Below are 18351 nucleotides of genomic sequence, written 5' to 3'. Positions count from 1 at the left end.
GACCCTAACGACACACACGATGGCCAGGTGGGTCAACGACTCAGAGACTCTGCACCGGTCCGTTAGAACTGAAGAAGCTTCTTGGATGAGAGGTTAAACGTCTTCAAGAAACTCAAGTGAGTCCAGGTGCCTACGATACAGCACTAATGGTTACCATGACCTGGATGACTGAGAATCGCCACCGATATATTTCTGGTTTGTTCCATTTTTTAAATGTTGTCTTCTACACTCGTATCTCGCTTGAACTACGTTAACGACCACGATCTCTGCTCAGTTTCTTCCGTAAGCTTTTAGAAAGCGTGCACACATACAGAGGAAATCAACACAGCGTTTGGACAGTCTGTCTCCGAGTGCACTGATTCATAAACACACGTCATACGTCACTCCCCACATGCCATCTACAAAACACACCCTCCCAATTTGGCGGTTTATTTAAGCTGCAAAATCTCCCGAGTTCTCCCTTTGCTCTGTCAGTGCTGTTGCTGCCCTGCTTGCTCTTTCAGCCCTACCTCCACCCCAGCATCCACCAATTAATCTAATCATCACTCCCCCATATCTCATGTAAACACATCTGCAAGGAGCGATGAGGTCGCCAAACTCTGACTATGTTCTGCTGTTGAAATAAACATTTAAATGTGAGATGTCTGACTGAACTGACACCGTGCGTAAATGAGACGTACGTTAGCGCTGCGCTCACACCGAGTGGTTACATTGCAGGTGGTTTCGCCCCTCGCTGGCTGCAACGCTCTCAATACGGGAACAATTTAAAAACTATTGTTCCCATTAGACACAAAACAGGAAAAATAAAGTCCAGGTTGAAAAATTTCCCTTCAAGGTACTGGAAGAGGAAAAGTTGCATCAATCCATCCCTACTTAAAAGTGTTTGAAAATAGTCAAAAGGTTTTCAGTTTTCTGTGCGTGTTGCTGGATCCTTGTTTTCTTCAGAGATAACAGCAGGTATCAGGAATGATTTGAAACCGTTGGGTCAAACTGAGTTCCCATCTCCCTGTAGCCACATGTGTCTGACCCTGCTGCTTGTGGTGCAGCTGAGTCCAATCTGACCTTTGACCCTTCCTCCTAAAATCTTCACCACCTCCACTTTGCTAAAACCTTGCTCCCCTTTAACAACATCCTGAAATCCTTCATTCAGACAACCTGCTGTCGCCTTCCTGCAGCTTCCTTTCCTCTCACTGGGTTCATATTGTGCAGACTCCCCGTGTGTGTGTGTGTGTGCAAGCTGGCTGCATGGGTCATTGTGCTTCTCCTGTGTGTGTGTGTGTGTGTGTGTGTGTGTGTGTGTGTGTGTTGGGGGTGATGATGAGGATGCAGCAGAGTGTTTTGAACGCAGCCAGGACTGAATCTGATCCTGAAATTCCAACATGCTCTCACGCACACATCTGTCACACTGTCCCTATCTCACACACTCACACACTCTCTCTCTCACACACACACACACACACACACACACACACCTCAGGAGCTGAATAGTCTCGTTTTGGTCACAGATAAAAATCTTTCCACCAAGTCATTTACATCGTCACAACACCAGAGGTCACCATTCCACACAGAACCAAGACATCAAACCAAAGAGCTAGAGATTCATATTTATCGGTATATTATATATATTACTGTGCTAATGCAGGACTTTTTCAGTAGATATAAACTCTCCATGCTTAGAATGTACACATACCAGACTATGATTCATACACAGTTGGTTTTTCAATCAGTATTAGTTTAGTTTATTTGTTCGCCGTCGGAGCTTCAAGAGTCCGTGTGGAATTCTGAAAAGACCCACGTTTTGATTGCAGTCTCCTCCATCTTGTTGCATTTCTTCTTCGTCTCTCTGTCTTGTGATTTTTTTTTTCCTCTCCACATCAGTCCTTTTTTTTTGTTTCATTAAAGCCTCTCTCTTTGTCAGCGTCTCTCTCTTCATTCTCTCTGCCACACGTCTGTCCAGGCTTGTGGCGCTGCTCCGTCATTTTCATCGTCAGCGACAGGAGATGAGAGGAAGAGGAGGAGAGAGGAGGTGTTCCAGAGCAGCAGCGATAGACGGACGGATGGACGGACGGACAGCAGGAGGAGTGAGAGGGGGATGAGCACGACAGAGAAAGGAGGATGAAGAGAGAAAGAGAGAGGAATAGAGAGGCATGTTGTTGCCCATTGTGCCGTCTGAGTCACTCCTGATGCAACGTTGCCGTGGAGACACGCTGACTGGTTTCTGTGGTTACTCCAACATGGCGTCCAGCTGGTCGGCCAGGTCGTCGAACATGCTGCCGATGTCGTCGAGGATGCTGACCGTGGTCTTCTGCTCGGCCACAGAGCTAAACACACACACACACACACACACACACACAGAAGCACAACTTCATAACAGCGAAGGGGAACAATTCAGGACTGGGACACTCAGTTTATGTATTTCAATATTTCAATGATAACAATAATTGACGAGGATTCAACTGACCCTTTGCTAAGTCCCGCCCCCGGACGCAGACTGGCCAATGATAACGTAGCGGCAGGCCAGCTCAGACCAGGGTCCGACAACAACACAGCTGTGCTCCATTGACTCTAAGTCGCTTCAGGTTTCCTTCATTTTCAGTCATTTTTAGTTACAGTGTGGGCTCCGTGCTGACTGCAACAGCTTGTCGGACCATCACAAAGGGGCGGGGCTTAGCAAAAGGTCAGTTTCATAGTTATTTAAAACATGTGGCCAGTGCATTAGTAATTTAACTGTTCTAAATTATCTCACGACTTAACTTAAGTTTCAATACCCTCCGCATTGGTCTGTGATCGGGAGCACTGATCTTGTATTGCAGTGTAGAGCGAGTCCTAATATCATAAGTATGCTAAGGAAAGGTATTTGGTCATAAACCAAGTCCATCCATCCATTTTCATCCGCTTTTCCGGAGTTGGGTCGCAGGGGCAGCAGGCCAAGCAAAGCACCCCAAACGTCCCTCTCCTCAGCGACGCTTTCCAGCTCCCCCTGGAGGACCCCGAGGCGTTCCCAGGCCAGATGAGATATATAATCCCTGCAGCGTATTCTGGGTCTGCCCCGGGGCCTCCTACCAGTGGGACGTGCCCAGAACACCTCTAACAGGAGGTGTCCAGGAGGATCCTGATCAGATGTTGAACCACCTCAACTGACCCCTTTCGACGTGAAGGAGCAGCTGAGCTCCCTCCAGATGTCCGAGCTCCTCCCCCTATCTCTAAGGCTGAGCCCAGACACCCTACAGAGGAAACTCATTTTAGCCGCTTGTATCTGTGATCTCATTCTTTCAGTCACTACCCAGAGCTCATGACCATAGGTGAGGTTTGGGACGTAGATGGACCAGTAAATCGTAAGCTTTGCCTTCCGGTTCAGCTCCCTCTTCACCACAATGATCTAGCACAGTGTCCATGTCACTGCAGAGGCCGCACAAAACCACTGATCTATCTCACGCTCCATTCTACCCTCACTTGTGAACAAGACCCCAAGATACTCTAAGTCCCTCGCTTGAGGGAGCAACTCTCTCCCATCTTGGAGAGGGCAATCCACTGTTTTCTGGCAGAGGACCATGACCTCAGATTTGGAGGTCCTGACTTTCATCCCATCCGCTTCACACTTCAAACTGCCCCAGTGCATGCTGGAGGTCACACTGTGAGACGCTAACAGAACCACATCATCTGCAAAAAGCAGAGACACAATTCTGAGGTCCCCAAACCGGACCCCTTCCTCCCCTCGACTGTGCCTGGAGATCCTGTCCATGAATATCACAAACAGGATTGGTGACAAGGGACTACCCTGGTGGAGACCAAGAACATGTTTGAGTTTGTGTCGAGTATGCAAACACAGCTCTAACTTTGGTCATACAGGGACCAAATGGCTCGTAGCAGTACCCCCCCACAAGACTCTCAGAGGGACGCGGTAGTAAGCCTTCTATAAGTCCACAAAGCACATGTAGACTGGATGGGCAAACTCCCAAGACCCCTCCAGCAGCCTCGCAAGGGGATAGAGCTGGTCCACTGCTCCACAGCTCCTCCTGAATCTGAGGTTCAGACCCTCCTTTCCAGCACCCTGGAATAAAGTTTTTCTGGGAGGCTGAGCAGTGTGATACCCTGATAGTTGGAGCACACCCTCCTGTCCCCTTTTGTGAAAATGGGAACCACCACCCCGGTCTGCCACTCCACAGGCACCTGATAATGAAGTTTGTATCTGTGAAATTTGTTTGTGTGAGTATAAGTGTGTGTGTGTGTGTGTGGTCCTTACTCATCCTGCCGCAGTATCTTATCCTCCACAGCCTGCAGAGCCGCTGCCAGTGACGCACTCGTCTCCTCCAGTTTCTGATGCACCAAAGAATCCACACTGAAGTCCGGCGTTGTCGCGACCGGCGCCGTCACCCCGCCTCCTGACATCCCGCTATCCACAGACACACCCCCAATGGAGGAGCGAGGGGGCTTGACAGGTGGTGGGGTCGGGCTGGGAGTGGCAGGGGTCTGGGGCGTCTGTGGTGTGGGCGGGGTCTGCGGGGTGTGGGGGCTCTGGGGAGATGGGCTCAGTGGCTTGGTGTTTGGCGGGCTGGGGATGTTGGAAGGGGGGAAGCAGGGGGGTGAGCTGGTCTGTCGGGCCATCGCAGGGTGCTGCTTCACTGGAGCGTTCGCCGGATTCGGGGCCGGGGTCGGAGAGGGGGGGCTGGTCATCGAGTGGATGAGCTTAGCCGGTTTGGGTGCCGTGGGCGGAGGCGTCGGTTTAGGCGAGACAGGAGGAGGGATCTTCTTTCCTTCCACTACAGAAATAAAGAGAGGAAAAAGAGAAGTGTCGGATCACTGAGTGCGTCTACATCCTGACATATGACGCAGCCTCAGAATGAAGGAACATTTTCATAATCCGCAAGAATGTGGAACAATCATAGTTCTTGTGGACTCCCCAAGTTTGGCATTTTGGCTGTCGCCATCTTGGATTTTTGGAAGCAGAAGTGACCATATTTGGACAAGAGGGTGCAGCTAACCCAACCACTAACTGTTAGCTTGATTAGCAAGGTGCATTTACCAACAGTTTGTACTGCTGACTGTGTCTCGGCGCTTTTTATGACGGCAGACCCAGTCTTTCACTGCGGTCATTTGCAGCAGCCATAAACGCCAAGATATTAATTTTACTACAGAGCACCAGCAAATTTAAAATGATAACTTCGTCCTCGCCCCCACCTGACACAAACACACATCACCCTGTAAGTACCTGGGCTTCCAGGCGTCCCCGGGCCCGGCAGGGGGACTCTCTTGTTGGAGACAGGCTGCGGGGGCGTTGGTGGACCTCCCTGTCTCTTAATCTGAGCCACAACAGGCTTCGGGGAAACCGGAGGCTTTGGTTTTCTCATTGGACCTCCTTCATTGGCCACTGGAGCTGATTGGTCCACAGAGTCCCGGCGAGGAGCAGCCGTTACTTGTTGCGGTTGAGGCTGAGGTTGCGGCTGCTCCGTCACTCCAGTATCAGACACCGGGCGGCGTTTCACTGTGGCTGTGCCGTTCTGGTACGGCACTGGCTGCGTGGTGTTCGGCTGCCCAGTCGCCACAGGCTCTCCGTTGGCGGCCATGTCTGTGTAGCCCTCTGGCTCCTTGTCGCGGCTCTTGGGCCGTCGCTTGACGGTGGACGACTCCTGGAGGGTGAAGTCGGAGCCATTGGGGTGGGGCTTGGAGCTGCTGCGGGGCCGTCGCTTCAAGGTCCCTGTGCCCTCGACCCTGGAGATGTCCTCCTGCGCGTAGCCTCCGTCTCCCTGGGGAGCCTCGCCGTCGCCCTGCAGACAGACACAAAATACACACTAACGGAAAATTCATACATTCGTGACAAGAGGTCATTGCACAAACAGTCAAAGCATCGACAAAGATCAATGGATAGCACGAATAAAGCTTACAGAACACAGAAGCTCCGATATGGACTCGTAAAACGTTTAAGCACATTTAATTTTAGCACGTAACGTTACATAGAAACATGATGTCGATATAATATTTACATATATATAGATCAATAGACGGACAAACATGTATATAGATAGCTACCTGTCCTTCTCCTTCTCCTCGACCCTGGCGGCGGATGGTCAGATTTCCCTCGTCTGCAAATGGCAGGTTCTCCGATGAGCTGCCGCTGCCTCCCGAGCTCGGGTGGGGGGAAGACGGAGGGTTGGGGGAGGAGGAGTTTACAGGGGGAGGGGAGGTTTCAGGCTGGACGGAGGGAGCGGGGAAAGCAGAGGGAGCTGGTTGGTCACGCCTGGCAGCCGCCACTAGCTCCGTTACTGGGCCACTAATGGTCCGCCGTCTGTTCACCACTTCGCCATCCAGACCAATGGCGTCACGTGTTTTTCCCACCTGGTAAACAAACAAACATACAAGTGGTTAATTATGCTTTGATCATTAATTATATTTGTATATTTTTCATTTTTAGAGAAACACAATTTTTTTTTCACCTGCAGGAAGTTTTTCTGCAGCGCCATGCCTTTGGCTCCACCCCCTATGGAAGACATCTCCAACATGGCGGCGATGCTCCTCACACTACCCACGCTGCTCGTCTCCACATTAGCGGCCTCCACAGACACTCCCAGGTCGCTGGCCCGTCGCTGTTGGTGGTAAGGCACGTCCAGCATCCCCCCCGTGGTGGTGACCATCTGCGGCTGCGCGTTCGCTTCTGTCAGGTTGGAGTTGGAGGTGGAGATCGCAGAGCTAGAGCGTTTGGGCGGCGGTGGGGGCGGGCCTTTTTTCTTCTGACGCAGAGCAAACGACTGCGTCTGATTCCGGCCGACGGTCTTGTCCTGGTTGCGGACGGAGTGGCTGCGACTGACGCGGTGGGTCACCGTGGCGTACTTAACTCCGTCTGCTCTGACGACGGCAGAGCCCTGACCTCCCACCACCTCTGCATCTCCCTCTCGTCCTCCGCCTCCACCTGCCCTCTCGTCACACTCACCGTCTGAGACAGCGTATCGGTTGAGGCTGTGGGCGCGTTTCTTCTGGAGCGCTGAAGGCTCTTCTTCTCCCTCAGCCAGCTCCGCCTCTGGTGGGAGGCAGAGGACCGGGACCTGTTGTTGTTGTTGTTGTTGTTGTTGTTGTTGCTGTTGCTGTTGTTGTTGTTGCTGTTGTTGTTGTTGGTTCTCCCTGACCTCCATCACCTGTGTCTGTGGGTGGTGCTGAGGGTGCGCCTGGTGCTGCGGCTGGACTTGAGGCTGCTGTTGTTGCTGAGGCGGAAGCTGGTTACATGGTGGTCCGCGTTGGGTTGGAGACTGAGGAGGGTGGGAGCGCGGCGACTGAGGTCTCTCCCCCTGGATGAACTGAGGGGACGGCTTGTGTTTGGCCTGCGGGGAAGCTGTGCTCTGGACGGAGGAGGTGGACGAGGAAGAGGAGGTCCTGGTCTTGGTGGGGGTGTGAGGCGGCGTGTAGGGAGGCGCAGGCTGCGAATGGGAGTGGGAGTGACGGTGTTTGCCTTGAGAGGAGACGCTGCCTCTGTGAGAGGAGGTGCTTCCCTGGCTGCTCTGCTGCCTCATAGTCCGTGCCTCCTTCTTAGGTGGCCCAGCACCTCCTCCTCCTCCTCCTCCACCTGTCATCACCTCATCGTGGTCTTTGCTGCGTGTTCGCTGAGCTTTGACCTCCTGACCTGGCTGGGTCATGGCACTCTGTAGCTCGGTGCTCAACTCGCTGTCCTGGAAAGTGCTCATCTTTGGAGACATGATTTCTGAAACAAAGAGACAGGAAGCAGCACAATAAGTCAATCAGATCAATATGAATATTAATCTGAACAGGAGAGGAGGTCCTGACTGTGTTGCGACAGAGATAATTAACGTTTTGACCACTGAAAACTATCATGTGTTTGCTCACCGTCTGGAGGCGGGCTCTCCATTGACATGACGTCCTGCTGCTGTGTGATTGGCGGGGGTTTCTTTCTGAGGGAGCCCCGCCCATCTGAACTGCGCTGCATTTCAGCCAGTCGCTTCACCGCCAGCATCAGCTTCTTCTGGTGGCCTGAAGTATTGACAGATTGGAATTACAGTTCTTGTTTAACTAAGAAAACCTTGTCTTGGATCACTTTAAATATTTGTTTTTACCTCAAGAAAATATATTTTCTAGTATTATGTCTATTACATCATCATGAATATAAAGTGTTTTAAAAACATTAAAAAAAGTGACAGTATGTAATCTAAAAAAGAATTAATAAAATAATAAAAATGTCATCATAAAACTTATAGCAAAGTATTAACTTTCAATAAATGTCATATGTCATAAAAAATCCTAAAAATGTCATTGAAATATTCATTGATTTTAATAAACAGTCAAAAAATCATAAAGATGTCATAATATAGTATGTCATGAGAATTTCATAAAATATCCAAATATAGTATATTATAAAAGATTCATAAAAATGTCAAAAAAATGTCAAAACATTCAAACAAATGTCATAGTATGTCATGTAAAAAAAAATCATAAAAATGTCATAGTATAGTATTTCATAAAAAAAATCATAGTATATCATGTAAAACTAATCCTAAAAATGTCATAGCATTATATCTAAAAAAATCCTAAAAATGTCATATTATGTAAACAATTAATGAAAATGTCATAGTATAGTATGTCATAGAAATTTCATAAAAATGTCCAAGTATAGCATTTATAAAAAAAATCATAAAAATGTAATTGTATATTATCTAAAAAAAAAATCTTAAACTGTCATAGTTTATCATGTAAAACAAATCATAAAAATGTCATATTATGTCAAAAAATCATAAAAATGTCATGGCATAGTATTTTATAAAAAAAAAAAAAATCATAAAAATGTCATAGTGTAGTATGTCTTAAGAATTTTATAAAATGTCCAAATATAGTATTTCATAAAAATGTCATAGTATAGTATTTATAAAAAAATCATAAAAATGTAATTGTATATTATCTAAAAAAAATCTTAAACTGTCATAGTTTATCATATAAAAAAAATCATAAAAATATCATAGTATAGTATTTCATAAAAAAATCATAGTATATCATGTAACACAAATCATAAAAATGTCATATTGTGTAAAAAATTAATAAAAATGTCATAGTATAGTATGTCATAGAAATTTCATAAAAATGTCCAAGTATAGTATTTATAAAAAAATCATAAAAATGTAATTGTATATTATCTAAAAAAAAAAATCTTAAACTGTCATAGTTTATCATGTAAAACAAATCATAAAAATGTCATATTATGTCAAAAAATCATAAAAATGTCATGGCATAGTATTTTATAAAAAAAAAATCATACAAATGTCATAGTGTAGTATGTCATAGAAATTTCATAAAAATGTCCAAGTAGAGTATTTCATAAAAATTTCATAGTATATCATGTAAAACAAATCATAAAAATGTCATAGCATTGTATCTACAAAAAAAATCTTAAAATGTCATAGTATAGTATGTCAAAAAAAAAATCATAAACATGTCCAAGTATAGTATTTTATAATAAAAGAAATTAATAAAAATGTCATAGTATAGTATGTCAAAAAAAATCATAAACATGTCCAAGTATAGTATTTTATAAATAATTTCATAAAAATGCCTTAGTATACCATGTAAAAAAAAATCATAGAAATGTAAATAAAAATGTCATAGTTTATAAAAAAACAACATAAAAATGTCAGTGTGTAGTATGTCATAAAAAATCACAAATATGACATGGTATAGTATATATTTTAAAAATAAATAGCATTAAATAAATTTCTTAAAAATGTCATAAAAAAGTTGGTCCAAAAAAAATTTAAAAAAAATGGAAGAGTATATTATGTCATAAAAATAATTTAAAAGAACAGTGTGGCATAAAAGACTTTCATAAAGAAGTCATAATACAGTATGTGGAAAAAAAATTTTTTGGACACATTAATGTTTACGACAGATCTGACCCTGGCCTCTAAGCTGGCAGAGTCCTGGAATAAACTGCTGTCCATAGTGCTGCTGAGTCTTGTTGGCAGACGCTGACACATGCAAAGGGGACGCTGTTACCATCATGGTGGTCACGTGTTCCACTGTAAGAAACATGTATTGAATATCTCACCAAGTTTAATGATGCCTATTTCCTGCAGGTCCTCCCAGGTGATGTCAGTGATGAACTCAATGTTCTCGTAACCGTTCTGCACCAACACCTGGTGGTACTGGCTCAGACCAATAGCAGACAGCCACTCTCCTAGATTGGCCTATAGGAACACCAGAAACAAGACTGCTCACCAGGCTCACCCAAACCTCCGCTGTAGGCAGCTGTTAAACAGGCGGAGCATCTAACTGGTCACTATTGTGTTGTGTGTGTGTTGAATCGTACTCACAGGTTTGTGCTCAGGCAGCCACTCACTGACACTCAGCTTGTTGATCTCTGATGTCATCTTCTTTCTGTGACCTGGTTTAGTTATTCCGATAGCTGTCAGATCCTACACGCACAAACACACAACACAGACGAGTCAGATACAGCGGTGGCGTGTTCACAAAGTGAAGTAAAATCTCCCCACGACTCCAGCAGTCTTTCAAACACATACACACACACACACACACACACACACACACAGAGGAAAACTTGCAGCACAAAGAAACGAGTGACAGCGTGATATCTGATGAAAGCCTCTGCCAGTTGGGAACAGAGCAGAAATGTGAATGTCTCCAAATCATAAGAGAAGCAAGGAAAGCAAAAGCAAATGTCTGCAGTGAAAAAGAAGCCTCTAGAATCGAACCTTTAAATTCAGCTCCATCTCTTTCTGCGTGATGAGGAAACAAGCTCGTACTCATACAGTGTATTGAAATGTGTGCAGATTTATTTTGAGCTGTAATTACCAAACAAATACGGTACATCATACTGTCGTTGCCTGTTTACTCATGTTTCTGTGTATTTCAGTAACGGACACACAAGAACACACTTTTACAAACATACATGAACAATCACACTCACCCCACTCACACACACACGGTTACATAACTCATAAACTATATGCAGCTGCGACTCAAACACACTCCATGAGGCCAGAGTACTACGACATATCTCTGATAGTAAAACCCTTTTAAAGTCAGCTCAGCTCCAAACCATTCAGCATGCACATGTACGTATAGATACAAATAATTCATGTCTGCTATAAATTATTTGTATGTAGGTGAGCGTGGCAGAGCGTCGGTCTGGTTCCTCTGAACAGGCAGCAGCAGTGTTGAAGGTGATGGGAGGGTCAGGAGGCTGTTTCTAATTATTCATTCCTTTATTTAATTTTCTCTTTTTAGTTTGTACTTCAGACTGAACCCTGACTACAGTGTGTGTTTTAAGAACTTGCCTGGTGCTATTTGAACATGTATTTACTCATCTAAATATTTAGCATTGAGGGGTACTCAGACGTTTTAGCACTTCACTTTCACTTAAGGTGCTTTCACACCTGCCCTGTTTGGTTTGGTTTAATCAAACTCAAGTTCCCCCTCAGTGCGGTTGGTTTGGGCAGGTGTGAACACAGCAATCACACTTGGGTTAAACATGAGCATGTTACAGTCCTGGAGGATTATTAATGTGCACCTCCTCCTGTACTGCCTTAATATGCACATTCAGCACATCCAATGCATCAAAACATTGTTTTCTAGTTGGAGCCGCGCCTCGTTTTCAAACTGTATGGTTTGACTAAAATGAACAATGACAGCAATATAGTCCACGATGAGCAGCGCTAAAATCAACCTGCGTAGTTGTCCCTCCATTGTGACATTAGAAAGTGTCACATTTATCTTGCAAGTGTACTCTTCTTCAACGTTTGCTTTACTTCCTGGATTTTTCCCACATGGAAATTCTGACCAATCAAGAGCAGCTTTCTCACACAAGGCATTTGATCTGGTCCTCTTGTAAATGCTGCCGTGAGAACACCAACCAACTCTAGGCAATTATACAACTTTGTGACAACATGAGTCCCTGATTCAGACCAAAGGAGACCACTCTAGGTCTGACAGCAGCCTAATGCCCTCTATACTCTGTGCAATCATTGCATGACACACTGTGAGACGTGGATCTAATAAACTTTGGTACGACGTCAAGTTTGATGTGTGCAGATTGTACGATGGTCGTTTACTACTGAATCGCAGGTTATGGCGTACGTCAATATGCACCGCATCAGCGTATGTAATCCATCTGCGCCACCAAGTTGCAGTTCCTCCGCAATTTCCTTCCATGCAGCGTCTTTTTTCTGGCGGTCATGATAGCAGCTGGAGGAAACATCAAATCACCAAGGCTTCTGCTGCCACAGCTCCACCAAACTTCCCTCTTTCTGGGAGTTCCACAGACTTCTTTTTGTTCGTTTTACCTCCATGGCAAGCGATCATTTGTTTGGGTTTAGCGCCGGTGTCGCGGTGACCATTGTGTCATTTCGTGCTGCATTTCTATTGGTTGATTAGTAGACGTAGGTCGTAGCAGCTGTCACACTGTGAGATAGTCATCCTAAATTTCCGACACCGTCAGAATTTTATCTCAGGTTATCTTTGGTCGCAAGACGTTGACAACGGCCGGCCTTGAACCTGTCTCACACTGTGACGTAAGACCACTGTTTTAGAGCCACGACCAAAGATATCGCCACGTTTCTCCCACGATGGTCATCTTTCGTCTGGGACAGCCCAAAATCGCACAGTGTATACCGGCCATAAGTTATGGGGCTCATAAGAGACAGATAAGAACAATAGATCCTACGTTGCCCATAATGCAAATTTAGCACATTTTTCATTGGACCCTTGCTGCCTGCTTAAGGTCCAAGTCTTTAAAACTTGACACTCCAAGTTCATCGCTTGCTTAAGACCTTAACACACCAGGGGCGTGACGAATGAATGACACAAAAAAGTGAAATACTCGCCTGCCAAGTGTTTGAATCAAAACTGTTCCTACCAGCAGTGATGCAACTTTGTGGGAACTACAGTCTGAGGTAAGTTGTTGTACATCCAGACCTACTGTACGCTATTTTATTGAGTTTCCTTGTAGCAAAATGCTCTGAATGCAAGTTCCCTCTAGTAAACAGTCACTTAGTGTTTGTCTAGAGCTTTTATTATGAAGGGTAAGAACAGGAAGAATGGATCTAATATATAGATGGTATGTAGATAACCTGACAAACTCTTATAGTGTAGATGACGTGACATGACTGACCAAATCTGGATAGGTGAAGAGAGGCAATAGTTCTCAGAACTGGTTATCAGAATAACAGAAACAGCAGCTTAAGTGACAGGAAGCACCTTTTAATGTGTATTAGAAAGCTTGTGGGTGTGTCAGCTGATACTGTTGTTTGTCACTATCATGATGCACCAATTCTTTGGCTTTCTTGTGAGTAAACCCTCAAATGTCCAACCCCTTTGTGTTTCGAGTCTCTTTATTCCACAACAATATGTGTTGCCTTTTTCAAGGATGAAAGGAGTAATAAAGTTTACGGTTTTGGTTCAGACTACAGAGCCTCTGTGTTGTGGGTATCGGCCGACGTTTGCCTTATTGACTGCTATGGGCCTATCTGCAAATAAGATAACGCATCAGGGAATACATCCTTTTTTTCCTGGTAATGCAACAATGTGAACAACAAGTTCATGTTGTTGATGGCAGGAGGAGAGCTAATAAATGTTATTTGTTAGCAGCCGGTGGCCGTAACTAACAGCGATCGCAACAATTAATGCAAATTCAACCAGTTCCTGTAAATTATGTGCAACTTTTCCACAAATCTGACCAACTCAGCGAGTAACCAAATTCACTTTCTTGTTTCTGGTTGTGAAGTTTCAGACGTGTTTGACACAAACGTCTCATATTTAACAACAAAAATTACTGCTTAAGACCTTGCAAGGTGATTCCCTGATGTGTTTAAACATGGTGTGAGCCTTTCTGGTTAGGGTCACTTGCCATCTTTTTCTCACTGGAACAACTTGCTTTAAGTTTTTTTTATTGATTATCCAAAAAAGCAACTATTTTGGCAATTCCAATGCAAAAAAAAAAAAAAGTCTAGGAAAAGCTGCAGTAAAATGAGACACTTTAAGCCACAATTATCCCAGAAAGACAGTGGAAAAACGTGTTTAATTTGCATTTCTAATCTGTTCAGTCTTCTGAATATTTTCAATCTACTTTACTCACATGTTGAAAATACTCAGAGGCATGATAATATTTTTCTGTAAATGGTAATGTGCAGTTTTAAGACCAGGAATATTTTAACAGGGGTCAGAGGGAGACGCAGGTGACAGGGAAGAGGTGGAAGGTTTGGCAGGAGGTGGGAGGGGTAGCTGACATCAGTTCAGTGGTTTAATTGTGCTCATTTGAGAGTTTAAAGGAAATGGTGTACATGCATCTTGAACACATCAAGGACAGCACAAATCAAAGTCGTGCAGACTTGTTTCCATTGTGGTCCTTGGAGGTGCCTGCGACCTCTCTGGGGTTCAGGGATCAGGGATCAGTTGCCTTACCTCCGGGGTCATTCGGCTAATGGTGGGCAAGTCATACCCAGCGCCCAGGAAGTTTGGAGCGTAGACCTGCAGCTGAAAGTCGCTCAGCCATTGGACAACGGCCTCTGAGCTCTACGGGAGAGAAGACAGGGGGCATGCTGTCACTGGCTCCATCTCTGCTTCTTCAACAGCCACTTTTTCTCATCAGGGCCAAGTAGGGCCAAACAGGGGCCACAATTAAGATGCTACAGCAAAGAAATGTTCATCATGTCTGTCAGTTTATAAATATCAAGATTAACTTTAATTTAGTGGGAAATTTGTCCTGGGTTATTCACCCATGCTGCATCAATAAAAGAAATTAGTCACTAATGTCACAGAGAAAAATTCTTACACATTTATGGATCATTATACGATGCTGATGAAGTTGAATAATTAGCCCTGCTTGGCCCTTAAGTGAAAACCAGGCTAAAGGTAGGATGTTGAAAGGCGCTGTCACAGTTTCTCAAATTGCTACAGCAAGAGCCACAGATTAGGAACAGCAGATGAACTGGCTTGAAATTCTTACAGTAGCATGTCAGAGATTAAAATGTCATAGTATAGTACGTTGTCAATAATTACAGAAAAAAACGTCATAGTGCAGTATGCAGCCACAAAACATTAAAAAATGTCATAGTATAGTATGTCGTCTAAAATGATGAAAAAATGTCATAGTATAGTATGTCGTCTAAAATAATGAAAAAAAGTCATAGTATAGTATGTCGTCTAAAATAATGAAAAAATGTCATCGTATAGTATGTCGTCTAAAATAATGAAAAAAAGTCATAGTATAGTATGTCGTCTAAAATAATGAAAAAATGTCATCGTATAGTATGTCGTCGAAAATCTTAAAAAATGTCATAGTATAGTATGTCCTCTAAAATCATCAAAAAAAGTCATAGTATAGTATGTCGTCTAAAATCATCAAAAAATGTCATAGTATAGTATGTCGTCTAAAATCATCAAAAAAAGTCATAGTATAGTATGTCCTCTAAAATCATCAAAAAAAGTCATAGTATAGTATGTTGTCTAAAATAATGAAAAAAAGTCATAGTATAGCATGTCGTCTAAAATCATCAAAAAAAGTCATAGTATAGCATGTCGTCTAAAATCATCAAAAAAAGTCATAGTATAGCATGTTGTCTAAAATAATGAAAAAAAGTCATAGTATAGTATGTCGTCTAAAATCATCAAAAAAAGTCATAGTATAGTATGTCGTCTAAAATCATCAAAAAAAGTCATAGTATAGCATGTCGTCTAAAATCATCAAAAAAAGTCATAGTATAGCATGTTGTCTAAAATAATGAAAAAAAGTCATAGTATAGCATGTCGTCTAAAATCATCAAAAAAAGTCATAGTATAGTATGTCGTCTAAAATAATGAAAAAAAGTCATAGTATAGTATGTTGTCTAAAATAATGAAAAAAAGTCATAGTATAGCATGTCGTCTAAAATCATCAAAAAAAGTCATAGTATAGCATGTCCTCTAAAATAATGAAAAAAAGTCATAGTATAGTATGTTGTCTAAAATAATGAAAAAAAGTCATAGTATAGTATGTCGTCTAAAATCATCAAAAAAAGTCATAGTATAGTATGTCGTCTAAAATCATCAAAAAAAGTCATAGTATAGTATGTCGTCTAAAATAATGAAAAAAAGTCATAGTATAGTATGTTGTCTAAAATAATGAAAAAAAGTCATAGTATAGCATGTCGTCTAAAATCATCAAAAAAAGTCATAGTATAGCATGTTGTCTAAAATAATGAAAAAAAGTCATAGTATAGTATGTCGTCTAAAATCATCAAAAAAAGTCATAGTATAGTATGTCGTCTAAAATCATCAAAAAAAGTCATAGTATAGCATGTTGTCTAAAATAATGAAAAAAAGTCATAGTGTAGCATGTCGTCTAAAATCATCAAAAAAAGTCATAGTATAGCATGTTGTCTAAAATAATGAAAAAAAGTCATAGTATAGTATGTCGTCTAAAATCATCAAAAAAAGTCATAGTATAGCATGTTGTCTAAAATAATGAAAAAAAGTCATAGTATAGTATGTCGTCTAAAATCATCAAAAAAAGTCATAGTATAGTATGTCGTCTAAAATCATCAAAAAAAGTCATAGTATAGCATGTCGTCTAAAATCATCAAAAAAAGTCATAGTATAGCATGTTGTCTAAAATAATGAAAAAAAGTCATAGTATAGCATGTCGTCTAAAATCATCAAAAAAAGTCATAGTATAGTATGTCGTCTAAAATAATGAAAAAAAGTCATAGTATAGTATGTTGTCTAAAATAATGAAAAAAAGTCATAGTATAGCATGTCGTCTAAAATCATCAAAAAAAGTCATAGTATAGCATGTCCTCTAAAATAATGAAAAAAAGTCATAGTATAGTATGTTGTCTAAAATAATGAAAAAAAGTCATAGTATAGCATGTCGTCTAAAATCATCAAAAAAAGTCATAGTATAGTATGTCGTCTAAAATAATGAAAAAAAGTCATAGTATAGTATGTTGTCTAAAATAATGAAAAAAAGTCATAGTATAGTATGTCGTCTAAAATGATGAAAAAATGTCATAGTATAGTATGTCGTCTAAAATCATCAAAAAAAGTCATAGTATAGTATGTCGTCTAAAATGATGAAAAAATGTCATAGTATAGTATGTCGTCTAAAATCATCAAAAAAAGTCATAGTATAGTATGTCGTCTAAAATGATGAAAAAATGTCATAGTATAGTATGTCCTCTAAAATCATCAAAAAAAGTCATAGTACAGCATGTCCTCTAAAATCATCAAAAAAAGTCATAGTATAGCATGTCCTCTAAAATCATCAAAAAAAGTCGTAGCATAGCATGTCGTGTGTTTTGGAGAAACTGACAGCATATTTTGAAAAAAGTATGAAAACTCTAAATATTTGAAACATTTACATGCACCAGCTCAAAGGAGTCAAAAGAATCAGTCTGCCCATCACTACTTTTTACAACCTTCCATATGCAGCTGCTGTATTTCCAAAGACTGGCTGTTGTCTACAGTGATGCTAACAGGATGAGGACACCTGGAAATGGTTCCAGGAGCCGGCTCTAATGTCCTGCTCCACATGCTGATGGGTGACAGCAGGGACGGAGCTGCAGGACTCAGTGTAACTGTAAAACCACTGCATGACTTCTTCCCACGCACTCTGCTTCTCTTTAAAGTCCAACATCCCTTCTGTCCTTCTCCACTCTGCCTGTCTCTTCATCTTCTTCTCCTCTTAGTCTTTCCCCACAACCCTCCTCCTCATCACTGTCCCTCACAGCTGATTGGTTTTCCCTCCCATCTTTCTTCCTCTTTACCCTACCGAGGGAAACACGAGTACGGCGGGGGCTAAGGAATCAGGACTCAAGCTAACAACAGATGGCCGTGAGAACATAGCTTACATGACAGCACACACACACACACACACACACCGACACACACACATACTGTAGGCATTGATGCACACACAACCACCACGACCACCTGCTATTTAAATATGTTCATCGGTTCATCAAGCTTGAAATCATTATACCATGAGACATGAACTTAAACGTGGGACCGCACACATACACGCTCACTCTACAGTAAATAACAGCTTACTGTACATGGTGAGAGCTCAGATTTCACACTTCTTGTGCCGAGCTGGTCCACCCACGACATGCACACTGCTGGGCACCTGCCAGCACACACACACACACACACACTGATATATCGAGAGTTCTGCTTGCCTCAGGCGCACCTACAGTACCAACCATCAATTGAGAGACATCTATCTCTGCAACAGAAGAAAAATACTGCAATGGAAGAAGGAGGAAGAGGAGCTGCAACTAAAAGGAGTGAATAACGATGGACAGCAGGTAGCAGATAAACAAGAGAAGGACAGGATCTCTCTCACACACACACACACACACACACACACTC

The 18351-nt window shown here is 42.7% G+C and overlaps 1 protein-coding gene across 9 annotated transcripts in view; it reads right to left on the bottom strand.

The window, feature by feature from the left end:
* Positions 1 to 1610: 1610 nt before the first annotated feature.
* Positions 1611 to 18351, bottom strand: part of caskin1 (CASK interacting protein 1) — a 157326-nt gene continuing 140585 nt past the window's right edge. For 4 of the 9 annotated variants that reach the window (XM_033644418.2, XM_033644420.2, XM_033644422.2 and 1 more), the window contains 9 exons: positions 14407 to 14517; positions 10302 to 10403; positions 10037 to 10175; positions 7831 to 7974; positions 6432 to 7687; positions 6028 to 6333; positions 5210 to 5789; positions 4244 to 4760; positions 1611 to 2321 (listed from right to left, as the gene is read on the bottom strand). In XM_033644418.2, the coding sequence (XP_033500309.1) occupies positions 2225 to 2321; positions 4244 to 4760; positions 5210 to 5789; positions 6028 to 6333; positions 6432 to 7687; positions 7831 to 7974; positions 10037 to 10175; positions 10302 to 10403; positions 14407 to 14517 (3252 nt within the window). In that variant the 3' untranslated portion in view covers positions 1611 to 2224. The remainder of the gene's footprint in view (positions 2322 to 4243; positions 4761 to 5209; positions 5790 to 6027; positions 6334 to 6431; positions 7688 to 7830; positions 7975 to 10036; positions 10176 to 10301; positions 10404 to 14406; positions 14518 to 18351) is intronic. The other 5 variants (XM_033644421.2, XM_078161098.1, XM_078161099.1 and 2 more) reach the window with 3 other exon arrangements.

The sequence above is a fragment of the Epinephelus lanceolatus genome, chromosome 18, assembly GCF_041903045.1.
Source record: "Epinephelus lanceolatus isolate andai-2023 chromosome 18, ASM4190304v1, whole genome shotgun sequence".
Classification (NCBI taxonomy): Eukaryota; Metazoa; Chordata; class Actinopteri; order Perciformes; family Serranidae; genus Epinephelus; species Epinephelus lanceolatus.
This window is presented reverse-complemented; position numbering and strand designations above follow the sequence as displayed.